The 16,689-nt window shown below is 37.0% G+C and overlaps 1 protein-coding gene across 1 annotated transcript in view; it reads left to right on the forward strand.

Moving 5' to 3' along the window:
- LOC126455679 (piRNA biogenesis protein EXD1-like) overlaps window positions 1–16,689 on the forward strand; it is a 202,750-nt gene that overhangs the window by 134,346 nt on the left and 51,715 nt on the right. Inside the window, exon 5 of the mRNA XM_050091446.1 lies at window positions 14,052–14,324. Within this exon, the coding sequence (XP_049947403.1) occupies window positions 14,052–14,324 (273 nt within the window). The remainder of the gene's footprint in view (window positions 1–14,051; window positions 14,325–16,689) is intronic.

A 16,689-nucleotide genomic window follows, 5' to 3' on the forward strand; every position in this document is an offset into this window, starting at 1 on the left:
CCTACTTAACCCGTATGACACATTGCTAGCAGTTCTGGTGATGCAATTCAGGATTCCAGCTGTAGGTCACTCATCTGTGTACTGAAAGCCATATAGTGTGACCTATCACCTACAACCCAACCGGTGATGGAGGAATTCTTCAACCAGCAATTAATTAATGGCGTCATTGAGGAAAGTGTTAGCCCATGAGCTGCACTGGTCATTGCAGATTGAAAAAGTTGCAGGGTGGAATGAAGAAACACTGATTTCATTGTGCTACTATTACCTAACCAATTAGATTAGATTAATTATTCATTCCATAGACCCATAAAAGAGGAAATCCTCCTGGGTATGGAACATGTCAGATAAACACATTACAAAAATGTAATTAGAAAAACTTGAGTTTCATTAATTTAAATGATTCTCAGTCAATAAACAGTAAAATTATGTACATGAATTAAATTTAAACTTCTAATATTTACAGGTTTAATACTTACATCTGCTTTCATTAAATCCATCATTCAGACATTTGCTAGTTTCTTGGCTATTACAGCCAAGTATTGTGAAAACTTACAGTAAATTATTCATTTCAGTGATCCTCAGTTAAGAACAGTCAGATTATGTACAAGATTTAAAATTAAATTTCCACTATTTACAGATTTAGACTTACATGTGATTTCCATACATCCATCATTCACACAGTAGGTAGTTACTTGGCTGTTACAACCAAGTATTGTCACAAATTAAAGTATAATACATTTTCATGAAAATGGTCTACTGCACTTGTTGAGAAACTCATGGATGGAATAGAAGGAGTTGGCCACCAAAAATTCTTTTAAATTATGTTTAAATTGTGCCTTGTCTGAAACTAAACTCTTAATGGTTGCTGCTAACTTATTGAAAATATGTGTTGCTGAATACTGGACTCCTTTCTGGGCAAGAGCAAGTGATTTTAAATCTTTATGTATATTGTTCTTATTCCTAGTATTGATACTGTGTACTAAGCAGTTAGTTGGAAAAAGAGATATATTATTTGCAAGAAACTTCATTAAGGAATAACAGGGTGTATACGACCCGGGACAACCGGGAGATATGGGAAAAACCCGGGATTTTTTTCATCTGGGAGAAAACCGGGAAAAACCCGGGAATATTTTAGAATTCCGGGAATTTTTCATTGTTTTCAGTTAAATTTTTATAATTTTAACTGGTAAGAACCGATACTCTAACAAAGAATATTACTGTATCCCACTACTGCAGAATAATACTTCAGCAATAAAACATGAACGAGTGAAAAAACGAAAATAAAACTTAAACTGCAAAGTAAATGCGCCATATACATCAACAAAACAAAGTGCTCATACAAGGGTCTGCCAACAGTAAAATTTGTCAAAGGCTTTAGAAAGAATATCCAATGATTCGTAACAACAAATTGCCTCCGATGGATGTGATGTCACAACTTATTACATTAGATTCATTTTAGCAGTTACAAGCGGAATCGTGCGCAAGCACAGTTGAGTAGTATCCCGCCTCTGGCTACAGAAATGTGGCTGTTGGCTGTGTAAGCAGCCGCAGGTTCGAATGTCTTGTTTCTTTTATGACCTAAAGTAAGATCTTTTAATGTTTTACACTTACGAACATACGGCCCCTACGACATCGTAGCTGCACAAGCGCGGTGACGCCTGTCAACTGGTGCTCTCTGGCAACTGCAGAAACAAACCTATTTCTAACAGGTCGTGGGAAAATATTGTGAATGGTGGTTTGAAAAGCGTTACTATCAAAGAAAATTTACTTTTACGCAAGTTGAACTACGTACGAGAATGTACGATGAATTTCTTAAATCAAAGAGCATTTGACTCTCATTTAAAAATAAACTCTTTGATGACGAGCCATTTAGAAATTTCGAGCCCAGAAGAACAGACATTTATATCGTTATTAAAAATTTTAATGGCACATTTGTGTGATATATCTTAAATTGTAATACGCGCATAAAAGACCAACATTATATGTGAAAACTTAGCTTCTCTTCCAGCGTATTAATCTTACAGACCAATATTATAAGTGAAAGCTTTACTTTTCTTGTAGCAACACTATGTATATTAATTTAAACCATTAAAGTTTTCTGTTTGTGTGTTCGCGCTGCTTAACAGTGATGTTGCTATTGGCTGAATTCATCACGTGTCATAAGCTCTGAATACCTGGTATCATCGGGTGATGAGAATCACATGACATGAGCTATGACCGACTTACAAAAGCGCATCGCAATCTCGATTTCAATGCTTCGGAAAGTAACATGCGCTGTTTGGTGGAATTCAAATTTATACTTTCGTAATACGAAAATATGCAGCGTACATGTTACTGCACATCAAAGATCTTTCCAAAACGTTTTTTTCCCCCTGTGTTTTGTTTTCCAAAGCACCGGGAAATTCTATGCCCATGTATAAAACCATAACCATTCAAAGGATGGATAAGTTATACAGTTCCGAGAGAAAATGTACAGGGAAAAACTATGTTTTCACCTGGGAGAAAATGTATTTTTAACCAGGAAATACGGGATTTTTTTCTTTGTCCACGTATACACACTGAATAAATATACTGAGAAGCTGTGGTTAATATGCCCAATTCTTTGAAAAGGTTTCGACATGATGTTCTTGGATTTACACTACTCATTACTCTTATTATACGCTTCTGTACTCTAAAAATTTTTTCTCTGTTTGTGGAGTGACCCCAAAATATGATACCATATGACATAATGGAGTGAAAATAAGCAAAATATGCCAGTTTTTTTATATCTCCTATGTTTGACATCATTCGCATTGCAAACACAGACTTGTTTAGGCGCTTTAGCAATTCGTTAGTATGTTGCTCCCAACTGAATTTATTATCAAGTTGTAATCCCAAGAAGTTTACACTCTCAACTTCTCCTATTTCCATGTCACCATATTTTATACACACACCAGAAGGAAATCTCTTGGAAGTTCTGAACTGCATATAGTGAATCTTTTCAAAATTTAATGACAGTGAATTGGCTATGAACCACTTATTAATGTCAGTAAAATTTTGATTAGCTGCCCTTTCTAAATTTATATTTGATTTACTATTTATTGCAATGTTTGTATCATCTGAAAATAAGACAAACATGGCATCTGGTAATGTAACAGATGACAGGTTATTAATACACACAAGAAACAGTAGTGGACCTAGTATGGAACCTTGGGTAACACCACATGTAATATCTTCGCAGTCAGATGATGCCTGATTGCCTACTGCTGAAGTGTTACATAATGCCACCCATTGTTTCCTGTTAGTAACATATGACTGAAACCACTTTGGAGCACTACCAGTGACATCATAATATTTTAATTTACTTAAAAGAATGCTGTGATTCACGCAGTCAAACACCTTTGACAGGTCACAGAATATGTCAGTTGCCTCTAATTTGTTGTCCAATGAATTAAGGACATTTTCCCTATAAGTGTAAATAGCTTTCTCAATATCAGAACCCTTAAGAAACCCAAACTGTGACTTTGACAGTACGTTATTATCACTAAGGTGCTTAAGTAGATGCTTGAACATAACCTTTTCAAAGATTTTTGAAAAAGCTGGCAAAAGTGAGATCGGTCGGTTATTTGATGTTATTTCTTTGTCCCCTTTCTTGTGGAGGGGTATAACTTCAGCATATTTAAGCCAGTCTGGGAATGTTCCTGTGACAAGTGATTGATTACACAAATAACTTCACCAAATCACTAAGACAGATGTACAACAAACATCCAAGATAATTAGTTTTGCAAGCAGAACTCTTACTGAATGTGAGCGATTACATTCAGTAATGGAGCATGAAGCTCTCTCTATAGTGTGGGGTTTTAAGAAATTTGAATATTATTTGTGGGGAAAACACACCAAAGTCTACTGTGACATACCAAGCACTTTCTTTTCTCATGACACTGCAAATTGGTGCAAAGAAGAATAGCCTGATGATGGTCTCTTTACTTGCTGGAACTCAGTTTTGAGGTAATGTACATCAAAGGTAAACAAAACATAATTGCTGACACCTTGTCAACCCTACCCCAAATGTCAAGTGGAATTTTAGAATTCAATGAACAGAATTCTCAAACCATGTCCTACTTATGCAAAACAAAACCACCAACTCTATTAATGTGTGGTAGCCCTTAAGAAATTTTTATACTATTTACAAAGGAGTCCTATTTTACTGACATACACCTAACGAAGAATGGTGGTGCATATGCTTACCTGAAAAGTTTGTAGATGAATTCATTCTTTACACTCATTCACACACACACACACAAATAAGTGTGAATGATAGGTTGGTTAGCATTGGAGCAACTATGTACTTAGTTTATAAGATAATATTAAGTTTTTTTTGCAAGGAACACTGCAAGGACATGTCCCAGTAATGACAAGAAAGAGAATTTATGTAGGTGGTTCCAAAAGAAGTGGGCCACACAAAAATATAAGTAATTATTTATATATAAATGTATGTCTGAATGTGATAGTGTAAATGTTATGTGAGAATATGAGGAATTTATAGTATGTAAAATGTTGTGAAATGAAACTGAGGTCCTGCACTACCAAATAATTAAAAGAAAAGAAAGGGGGGGGGGATCAGACCAAAATTGAAGAATGCAAGTAACGGATATGAATGCCAAATACAAGTGTTCAAGACACAATTACACAAGATCATGGCTTTTCTGAATGTCCTTCCACAAATATTTATTTTAGCATAACTTTTGTAGCAAAGTATTTATTTAAAAAACAAAGAATCAAACACCAGCCGAACAGGCTGGACCAGTGGCACTGCCTGGCTGCTGTGTTGTCCTCAGCTGATAGGCGTAACTGGATGCAGAGGTGGAGGGGCTAAGTGGTCTGCACATAGCTCTCTTGACCATTGTCAGTTTTCATGACCAGTGGTGCTACTTCTCAATTAAGTAGCCCACAGAAGGTCTGAGTGCACTTGGCATACCTGGATGGTGACACATCTAAGTGCTAGCCAAGCCCTACAGTGCACAAGTTTGGTGATCTGATGGGAACTGGTGTTAACCACTGTGGCAAGGCCATTGAGTAAATAGTTTGTCGCAAAACACAAAGAAGCATTCACAGAGTATTTGCTTAGTTATTGTGTGATCTGCAAATGACTGATTTCAGCAGGAGATGATAAATGTTTCTTTCCATTCCTTATCATAACTGTCTGTAGATACGGAGACCAGCTCCTGGTAGATTTGAGAGAGGTGCGGCTAAGTGTAGTTTTGCTTGCCAGTGTCAGAAACGCAAGAGTGAAGTTCTCTGTTCCTTTTGTTAGTAATCAAGAATTATAAACACTTGAGTGAAATGAGATGATGGTAGTAATTCATGCATATCATCAGATTTTTTATGTGTATATTGTTTTTTCTGGGAGCACTAACTCATCATGTAAATATAAATGATGTATTAATGATGAGAATTAATATGAAATACCTTGTCACAGAAATGTTTGCTTACGAATTTTGAAGGCAAAAATGGCTTCTTAAATGTTATTCACTTATGTGTAAATATTGTTTTTCAGACAGAGAAAATAATGTGACAGATTCATGTATAAGCTTGTATGTAAGTAAAATGTATTAGACATCATGTGTCAGCTAATATTAAAATGACATTTATGTGTAGTTATAAGGAGCAAATGTACATCATGTTTTAATTTCTTTGTTTAAGTGTTGTAAAATTTTATGCACTTGTATAAAGACATGTAAGGAAACCTATATATGAAAAAGGCGTTTAACATAAGTGAAATTAGAAGGGACTTCAAGAAAACTGTCTGCACATCATATGTTTACTGTGAGTTGAATGAGAAATACACACTCGAGTGAAGTAGTGACTAAGCTTGTGTATACCTATCATGACAAAAGTGTTCTAACCGCCATTTGTAGTGCATTAGACACCAAACGTTACTACAAAGGATGAATTAAAGTAACAATTTTATGAGAAGGAAAGTTGCTACTCACCATATAGTGGAGATGCTGAGTTGCAGATAGGTACAACAAAAAGATTTTCACGTTTAAAGTTTTCGGCCTATGGCCTTTGGCAACAATAGACACACATATAGACTCCGCTATATGGTGAATAGCAACTTTCCTTCTCATAATATTGTTACATTCCATCCTGGATTTTTCCATTGTTTGAATTACAATAAGTCATTTATGGACTTGCCTGGAATATGTGAGCTCTTGACGTGGTGCTGATGATACGGGATGGCCTTTTGGACCCTGAAATATGTGATGTACTATGTGATCTACATAAAAACGGCCAGAACTTTATGGCTTCTCTGTTGCAGCATCAAACTTTTTAACCAAACAAACATCAGTGTCCACTTATCCTACGGAAACTTCTGGACACTATAAGAACATCCAATTCATCATTGTCTACAAAGTTATAGACCCAAGGCTGTGAACAGTTTTCCATAGTTGCACCAATGGTACTTCAAGGCATGCACACAAGAACACTTCTTTGTGTGTGGAGATTTGGGTGTGCAAACTATGGATGGTGGTTACACCTCAAAAATGGAGCAAAAGACTCTATTCAAATGAGCCTTTTCTCGAGTCATGATCTCTCAGAAACTGAACCTTTAAAGTTTTGTAAATTTCATGTAAATTAATTGTACTGTAAAAAAGTTGACAAATCAGGGGATAAATAAAATATAAATTGGGCACAAGGAATGGGGGTTTGATATGCAGCTAGACCAAAAAGTAGGTTAAGTGCTACGTGCATATGAAATTTGATTATTTATGTTATGTATATTTGTAAAATGCACAACTACTGTACACTGTCATCCAGTAATCATGGATAACATCAGTAGACAGTAGGGTGGCAGTTGTTATGGACCTTATTTTGGTGTAGCCATTAAATCTATGCCATTCAGTAAGTATTGGAACACTGTGCCTGGCAAAGATGTAATCTAAACATGCCCACAGGAAAAGGATATATGTAAGAAAGGAAAGATGAACATATAGCTCCTTTTATTATTTCATTAAACCAATATCAAAGTTTTTCACTCTTAAACTATCAATCTCCTCATGCTCATGATTCTGGGTGGATATATTGTGTCAGACAACAATAAACGTTGGTGTAAAAGTTTTTACAATACATCCTCTGGAGAGAGAGAGACAGTTTCTTTCATTTCTAAATTTCTTCGTTGTGAAAATGATACGTGGATGCATTGTAGCCTGCAAACTTTGGAACACATGGTGACATTATTTATGATTGTATTATACTGCATTCTTTATTACAGAGCTGAACGCTGCATTTTCTTCTTCAAGAAAGAAGAGGGAAATATCACTCTGTTCAAAGGAGAGTTAATATATCAATCAATTTAGACTGTTATGAATACAATAGAGGGAAACATTCCACGTGGGAAAAATATATCTAAAAACGAAGATGATGTAACTTACCAAACAAAAGCGTTGGCATGTTGATAGACAAACAAACAAACACAAAACCACATCCTTTCATCTTTCCCTCTCCTTCCCTCTTTCCTGATGAAGCAACTGTGGGTTGCGAAAGCTTGAATTTTGCGTTTGTGTTTGTTTGTTTGTCTATCAACATACCAATGCTTTTGTTTGGTAAGTTACATCATCTTTGTTTTTTAGATATAATTTAGACTGTTACACTGACAATCGTAGCGAGAAGTTGTGGAGGTGCGGACTTAGACGCATGAATTGCTGCTGGTGAAAGTATCCACCAGCCACACACTTTGAAATAATACACATTATTTGCTTCTCCTTATGGCACCAGTACTTAAATTCCAGAACAAAGATCTGTCAAGTAGACTTATACTATGGGTGTTAAAATTGAGTGAGTTTGATTTTGAAGTAGTTCAGAAACCCAGTAAGAAAAGTGGTAATGCAGATGGGCTTAGCAGGAAAATTGACATAGTGTGGACAGTAGGTTGTAGTCTTGCTGAATAGCAGAGAGCGCAAGGTGCTAATGCAAATTGCAAGCTGTGTGCAACACAACCACATGTTGTCATTCCCCACAGGGTGTTGTGGAAGTCAGCAAGACTGAGGCCTCGCATAGTGTTCCCTTCTGTGCTGTGGGAAAATATATTGAAGGAAGCATATGATCATGTATTGTCTGATCATGGAGGATGGAACACCACAGACCGAAGAGTAGCTGAGCTTTATTGGTAGAGAACATGTAAACAAGACATAAATCAGTGTGTGATAAACAGACTGCAGTGGGCAGCCATTACATTCTGACTATTATAGGTAATTTCTCCCACTATGGTGTGATTGTCAACAGGCAGACATAGTAGCACATGCATTGGTAAATAACTGGTTTGGTGTTCCGAAATTGATAATCACAGATCAGATGACTGACTTTAGTTTGTGTTGATGAACCATTTATATCATATTTGTAAGCCAAGAACTAGCCTATTACATGCACAGGCTAATGGAAGGACAGAACACGAACATCAGATGAGAGGTAATATATTGAACTGTTGCATCTATAATGACTGGGATACTTTCTTATTGTACATGGTAACAGTTTCTAATTTGAAAAATCATGATAGCATAGGCCTATCACAATACTATGTCATATGTGGTAGGAAAATCCCTTTACCATCTGAAGTAGTCAAACCAAAGATGGGGAAGAATAAAGAATGTGTATGGAATTGCAGGAGGCTATTGAGACAAGTGTGGAAACAGATGCAAAAAGCTAATACCAAGGCCATTGTGCAACAGGAAAGACTGGGACATCCATAATGTGATAGATTTTTTAGAGTACACTGCTGCATTTGCTGTCTGAGTGACCAAAGGATATTTATTTCTTTTAAGATGTAATTAAAGAGTTTTTGCACATTGTGATTGTATGAAATAATTACAAAGTGTGATTTTTTTGTTTGATGTTGAATGAACGGGCATCAGAGCAGCACGGTTGCATTTACTTTGCTCTGTGTGCACTATCGCTATGCTGGTCAGAACAAAATCTTTAGCTGATTGCCAGTGACTGTGAGAAGATACAGCTGCTTTGTTCAGATCACCTGTGACCATTATTTTTTTAACTGTGGGAAATAAAAGATGGAAACTGTTGGAACTAACTGTGGAAATGATTAGTCTTCATGTTGCACCCAGTAACAAAAGAATGTCGGTTTGGAAAACTAAGTAATTGTGATTAAGACACACTTCTGTTAACTGTTGATGCTTTAAAAAAACGAAGAGTGAAGATAAGTGTTGTGTTACAGGGTGTTAAAATTAAACTATGCTGTTTGAAAATTGGAAGCTTTGAAGAATGTTAAATGAAATTGGAGTTTTCTAATAATTATGAAGGTGAAGTGATCAAAGATAATTTATCGCTGTATCAGTAATATTAAAAGATCCAAGATATACAAGAAGTACTAGCTTTGAAATACTAAAAGTTTGGTTAAAGGAAAAGCTGTGCATATCCTAAAATAAAAAGCTACAGGATCAGTTTAATAAAAAGGAAATTTCATCTCTAGTTGATCCTCTCATTTCAAACAAATAAAGAATAAAACTATCTTTTGGTGATGCAATAGTGATGAAACATAAACAATATTCAAAGGCTGTTATCTAAAGGAGCCACAGATTTTTGAGATGTAGTATGACAGAACTTTTGCTGTGGTTGAAACAACGTGAAATAAATGTTGTATTCACATTTAAAATGCTCAGGCCAATACACCACCCCCACATATGAATCAGTCCATCAAGTACTAGCATTTAATAGATTTAATGGATCGATGGGAGCAGGGCCCAACAGTGACTTCCAGCTACTGAACAGCTTTTATCGCAGTTATTTGTAACAATGTATAGCACTAGAGAGAGTGATGATATCTGGTTACCTAACATTAATTTCTGAATTTTAATCATAACTCCACCCATTGGCCTGTAAATTAAACCACCGCTACACCAGACAAGTTGCTCAGGCATAGATATTTGGTGCTGCTCATGTGAAGCTGGTGTGAGTTGCTAGTATATATATAAACCGAAGTTCCTTGCCACAGTTTCTGTCTGTATGTGTGGTGTAATTTCAGGAACTACTATAGGGATTTTGATAAAGTTTTCACTAATACATTGATTGATCCACAAATATTTTGTGCAATGTCATGAATTGAAGTCTCCCATCGCTCTCAAAATGATGCCATTGCCATCTAGCAGTGAATGGCAGAACTCCTCAGAATCAACTTTTGTGACAGAAGGTGCAACCTACCAATGTTGTGCATTGGTGTGTGCTCATGGATGACTGTCAGTGGAGTCAGGTGACTGACACTAGCTGCAGCTCATGGCAGAATTTTAATCATAAACTCTGTGCAGTGGCCCGCAAACAAAATTACCACTATGCTAGACAAGTTATCTGGACTTAGATACTTAGTGCTGCTTGTAAGAAGCCATGGCAGATCACTACTGTGTGTAATAAATATTTCACCTTCCTTAATTACATGTTTCATAGATCATATTCATAACAAATGTTATGATGTGAAATGTTTCAGCTGAACAAACTAGAACACATACTAAAATGTATAAAAATTGATAAATATTAGTATGTCTACCATCTTTCTGTATAAATGACTATTTATTTCTATTTCTCTATGGTATAGAAGGAGTTGTTAAGGAGAACCATCTGTAATCTACATTGGAAAACACTTCTGTTATCTGTGAGAGATTTGTTTTTGCATGGGTAGATTTGCAAGGTGTTTTATAGCTGCACTTTTCACACCTTTCTGTGCTGAAGATAGATTTATTAAAGGATAATCCAGATCGGTTTTCTTTCTAATTTTGTGTTTTGGAATATCTCTATTACTCTCAAACTCAGAAGGATTTTTGATAACAACTTTCATAAGAGGTTAATATTCCCAGCTTCTAAAGATATGGCTATAGGATATACATCTGTGGACACCACATATAATTCTAATTACTATCTTTTTTTCAATGAATATGTGTAACCTAAGTAAATAATCTATAATGTTACCCATAAAGACCAGCAAATGAAAATTACAGAATATGTAAACTTACTGGCTACTGTATCTCCAATGTTGGCAATTATTATTAGGTAGAAGTAGCCATGGATCAGTTTAATAAAAAGGAAATTTCATCTCTAGTTGATCCTCTCATTTCAAACAAATAAAGAATAAAATTATCTTTTGGTGATGCAATCAGGTTTATCAGGTCTACTATAAGCTTTTTGGAAGCTAATGTTCTCACTAACACATAATACGTACATAGAATGGAAGTGCTATCCTTGGGCTTTCATTAACAATTGACGACTTTTGTTAAAACAAGATTCATTATTAACTTCATCGTGAACAATATCTGATGATGCCACTCAAGAAAGTTTAAGGTACTGCATATTCTATAGTCATTCTCAGAGGCTCTGTCCAAGTTGATGGACAACAAACATCCGATGAACCAGCTCCGCCACCTACTGTCCGCTGTGCTTGGGTGTTAGTTACACACAATGCGTCATGGCATCACATCACTGAGGAGACTGAAAATTACAAATTGAACAGCATAAGCTTATAAAGTTAATGGCTTAAAGGCTCCAAAAATGCTTATTGGAAATCAAGAAATACTGCATCTACCCAACTGCCTTTATGCATTGCTTTCAGGATGTTGTGAGGCTCTGGCTCTAAGCACTGTGGGACTTGACATCTGACGTCATCAGTCCCCTAGAACTTAGAACTACATAAACCTAACTAACCTAAGGACATCACACACATCCATACCCAAGGCAGGATTTGAACCTGCGACCGTAGTGGTTGCACAGTTCCAGACTGACGCGCCTAGAACTGCTCGGCCACACCAGCCGGCGATGTGAGGAAAGTGTGAATTGGGTTTTGCATGATTTCTGAAATCTGTATTGGTGAAATGGAGATGGTCATTCTGTTTAAGACACCTCATTATGTTTTAGCTCACAATATATTCTAAGATTCTGCTCCAAATGGATGCCCAGCATATTGGACAGTAGTTTTGTGAATCATTTCTGCTTCAGTTTGTGTAGATGAGTGTGACCTGCACTTCTTTCTGACTGCTGGGCATAATTTTTTTTTGTTTGAATGATTTATGGTAGATTGTAGTACAGGAGAGAACTAACTTAACTTTAAATTTGGTACAGAATCTGATAGAGATTCCATCAGGCCCTGAAGTTTTATTAATTTTAGTAATTTCAGCTATTTCTCAGCACCACTGACACTAATATCAGGACCAGTCAGTTCACATGTTGCCCACTTCGCAGCATCTTTCTGTCTTTAGAGCTATGTATTGTTACAAATAACAGTGATAAAAACAACCATTCACTCTCTCACAGATGATTGATAAGTAGTGCAGGAATAACATAACATCAACTAATTGTTGAGGAGCCACAGATGGTTGCATTTGAGGATTCATGTGGCTGTATGTAAACTAGAGAAAGATTAGTAGCTTGAAAGCTCATTAATTACAGGGCTATTACAAATGATTGAAGTGATTTCATAAATTCACTGTAGCTCCAATCATTGACATATGGTCACGACACACTACAGATACGTAGAAAAACTCATAAAGTTTTGTTCGGCTGAAGCCGCACTTCAGGTTTCTGCCGCCAGAGCGCTCGAGAGCACAGTGAGACAAAATGGCGACAGGAGCCGAGAAAGCGTATGTCGTGCTTGAAATGCACTCACATCAATCAGTCATAACAGTGCAACGACACTTCAGGACAAAGTTCAACAAAGATCCATGAACTGCTTACTCCATTCGGCGATGGTATGCTCAGTTTAAAGCTTCTGGATGCCTCTGTAAGGGGAAATCAATGGGTCGGCCTGCAGTGAGCGAAGAAACGGTTGAACGCGTGCGGGCAAGTTTCACGCGTAGCCCGCGGAAGTTGACGAATAAAGCAAGGCAAGCAGCGAGCTAAATGTACCACAGCCGACGGTTTGGAAAATCTTACGGAAAAGGGTAAAGCAGAAGCCTTACCGTTTACAATTGCTACAAGTCCTGACACCCGATGACAAAGTCAAACGCTTTGAATTTTCGGCGCGGTTACAACAGCTCATGGAAGAGGATGCGTTCAGTGCGAAACTTGTTTTCAGTGATGAAGCAACATTTTTTCTTAATGGTGAAGTGAACAGACACAATGTGTGAATCTGGACGGAAGAGAATCCTCACGCATTCATGCAGCAAATTCACAATTCACCAAAAGTTAACGTGTTTTGTGCAATCTCATGGTTTAAAGTTTATGGCCCCTTTTTCTTCTGCAAAAAGCACGTTACAGGACACGTGTATCTGGACATGCTGGAAAATTGGCTCATACCACAACTGGAGACCGACAGCGCCGACTTCATCTTTCAACAGGATGGTGCTCCACCACGCTTCCATCATGATGTTCGGCATTTCTTAAACAGGAGATTGGAAAACCGATGGATCGGTCGTGGTGGAGATCATGATCAGCAATTCATGTCATGGCCTCCACGCTCTCCTGACTTAACCCCCTGCGATTTCTTTCTGTGGGGTTATGTGAAAGATTCAGTGTTTAAACCTCCTCTACCAAGAAACGTGTCAGAACTGCGAGCTCGCATCAACGATGCTTTCGAACTCATTGATGGGGACATGCTGCGCCGAGTGTGGGAGGAACTTGATTATCGGCTTGATGTCTGCCGAATCACTAAAGGGGCACATATCGAACATTTGTGAATGCCTAAAAAAACTTTTTGAGTTTTTGTATGTGTGTGCAAAGCATTGTGAAAATATCTCAAATAATAAAGTTATTGTAGAGCTGTGAAATCGCTTCAATCATTTGTAATAACCCTGTATATGTGTTGTTACATTTGTCTATGTACCACACATCTCTCAGGTGTTACCTTTTCCCACATGTGTTTGTTGTTTTCATCCTGGGATTTTCAGTTGTGTAACCCCTCTGATGTTAGTTTTGTTTTCAGAATTTTGTACCAATATCAATGCCACTAGTAAACTCTATTGGGAAGAATTTCCCTGTTACGTATTCTTGTCAGAAGTACTTGGAATTTTGATTCCTGAAGGTTATTATTAGCTAGCCAATCTGTCTCCTTGTAATATGTAGCTGACTTTGGTTAATTTCAGGTGGAGCATCTTGAAATGGAAACAATAATAGCTTTGGAATTTGAAGGTGTTACTTTTGGTGTCTGGAGAAAAATTAGGCTAATAAACATAGCAACATGGCAAAGAACCTTCCTTCTTGATCTGCGAGCTCTTGATACTGTGTTATTTATCAAGAAAATGAAGGGAATTTTAGAATCAGAATACATATTAAAGGTGATTCACAATTGCCGGCTTATTTCAGCAATTCTTCTTCAGGATTATAGCATAATGCTAAAGAATGTATTCGACACACAGGTAAATATAGAAATGTTTCAAGTTTAATGATTTTGTTTTAAGCTTTTGTAAGAGATCATATAAAATTTAGTTTCTGTCTTTGACAGTAAGTTTAGAGATGAATGGAGGTTTTGGAGAGAAAGAGAGAGAGAGAGAGCAAGCCTTACTGCTGAAAAGGCAGCTGCAAAACGTAGGTATTAATCATGTTTGAATCTGTGTTAGTGACTAGAGAGAGAACTCACTTTATTCAAATGTTACTTCATTATTTTTGTGTTCTAGTTCATTCATATTATTCTCAAATGCCAAGGACTGGTTACTGTGCTGGTGAGATAGCTGAAAAATATATTGATACCTGTATTATTTTTTTCCCCCATAGGCAATTGGAAATACATCTGAGGTTGTATAAAGTGATTTAATTTGTTTATTATGCTTCAGTTTTTATTTAGTTTGGTTTTCATTCACCCAAAACTGCCATTATAAATAAATAAATAATGAAAAACAGTCCTCTGTGGAAGTAGTATTGTCAAACATGGGGAATTACTGTACTGCATCTACTGCTCATTCCCTCTTGACACAATATACTATCTGTAAACCATTTCTTTAGTGCAGGGGACTAATTCTAAATTTTCAGAACCTTGAAGACTTTGCGCTGTTAGTAATTTGTGTCTTCTCACTTCCAGTCTTAGTAGTCCAACAACAATATGTGCAGTAGTACTGTAATAGCAAGTGTAGAAAGCCAGCTTCATTTCACTGTGCTTTGTTCAGACCCTTCATTCTAAAATGAGTTGAAGCAGCTCTAGATCTTTCACTACTGTTATGATACATTATCAGAAAAGAAAAATTACTATCCACCTGCTAGGTACAAAGTACATAACACAGGTTTATTGATGTCACTGTGTGAGGGTTTTGGGAGCTGCTCCCACTGCACCATTCCATCCGTATAGCAGCCTATGTATTTGCTCCCATCACCCCTGCTCCCTGTAATATTAACAAACATGAAAGGCTTTGTTTTTGCAGTCATTCTGTTTTCAAGTAAATAGTAAAAGAAAGTAACAGTAAGGTTGGTTTGACTGTTCAGTATAAACCGTTGAAGTCAACAAGGATTGTACAAAAAGTATCAAGAAAAGTGTCAGTAAAATAGATTTATTTGAGATATTGCTACAGTGCTCCAAAATTACTCAAAGTACAGCCATTGAGCATCGACACACCTTTGCCAGTGGCTTTCCCATTACTCAAAGGATCCCTGATAAGCAGTTTCTGAAATGTCCTTAGGATTGTGCATGGAAGCCTCTTTGACAGTACTTAGAATCCCATTGTGGTTTCCTGTGAGGAAGGATTTCACTCTTGGGAATAGGAGTTAGTCTGCTGGTGTCAAGTCAGGACTGTAAGATGGTTGGGAAATCTTTGTGATGCCATTTATCATCACGCAGTCAGTAACAAAGGAGCAAGCATGGCTGGGCACATTGTAGTGAAGTAATTTCCCATTTCCGGCAATGACTGACCTCATCTGGTTGACGCTTCCCTTCAGTCTTCTTACTACTACAAGGTAAAAAGCATCTTTAACTTTCTGCTCCCCAAGTACGAATTTGTAGTGGACAACCCCCTTGGTTTCAAAGAAAATGATGAGCATGGCTTTAACTTGATTTTTTTCATTCGAGCCTGTTTTGGTTGATGTGATGCTCCAGTGTGACATTTTAATCTTTGTCACTTTGTTTCCAAATCACTTTCGAATATCTAAGTTTTGTCTCCTGTGATTATGTTATCCAAAAAGCCAGGGTCTTCTTCAGGGCATTGCAGAAGGTCTTTGAACCAGACGTTCACCTGTCAAGGCCTTCAGGATGCGTTTAATGCAGATCTGTCATATCCCCCAAACCTTCAGTGATAATGGTGTCCACTGTCATCTTATCAATGCCAATTATATGAGCTCACTTAACTGACAGTCTGAATCCAACACTTCATGCAGATGTTGCACACTTTTTGCATGTTCACTGTTTTGCTAAACTGAACTGTTGTGGCAGCAACATCCTTGATGCTATCTAGCTGGCTTCCTGGAAGTGTGGAGTGCCACCAGATATCAAGGGCATTCATTCAGTTTTGTGGTACATCCAAAGAACTTTGGGCATTCAAATAGCAGTGTAGTGCAAGCAGAGGCACATTTGTTGCCAATATACACAACTCTATGTATCATAAATATCAATTTAGTTTATATAAATATTACACATATATTTAAACAATGGAAAATCAAGGATGGAATGTAACAACATAATGGAAACGATAGATGCTATTCACCTCATAGCAGAGATGCTAAGTCACACAGAAAGGTACAACAAAAAGTCTGTTGGAAAGTTAGCTTTTGGCCAGCAAGACTTTTGTCAAATGTAGACAA

Source organism: Schistocerca serialis, chromosome 2, assembly GCF_023864345.2.
Source record: "Schistocerca serialis cubense isolate TAMUIC-IGC-003099 chromosome 2, iqSchSeri2.2, whole genome shotgun sequence".
NCBI lineage: Eukaryota > Metazoa > Arthropoda > Insecta > Orthoptera > Acrididae > Schistocerca > Schistocerca serialis.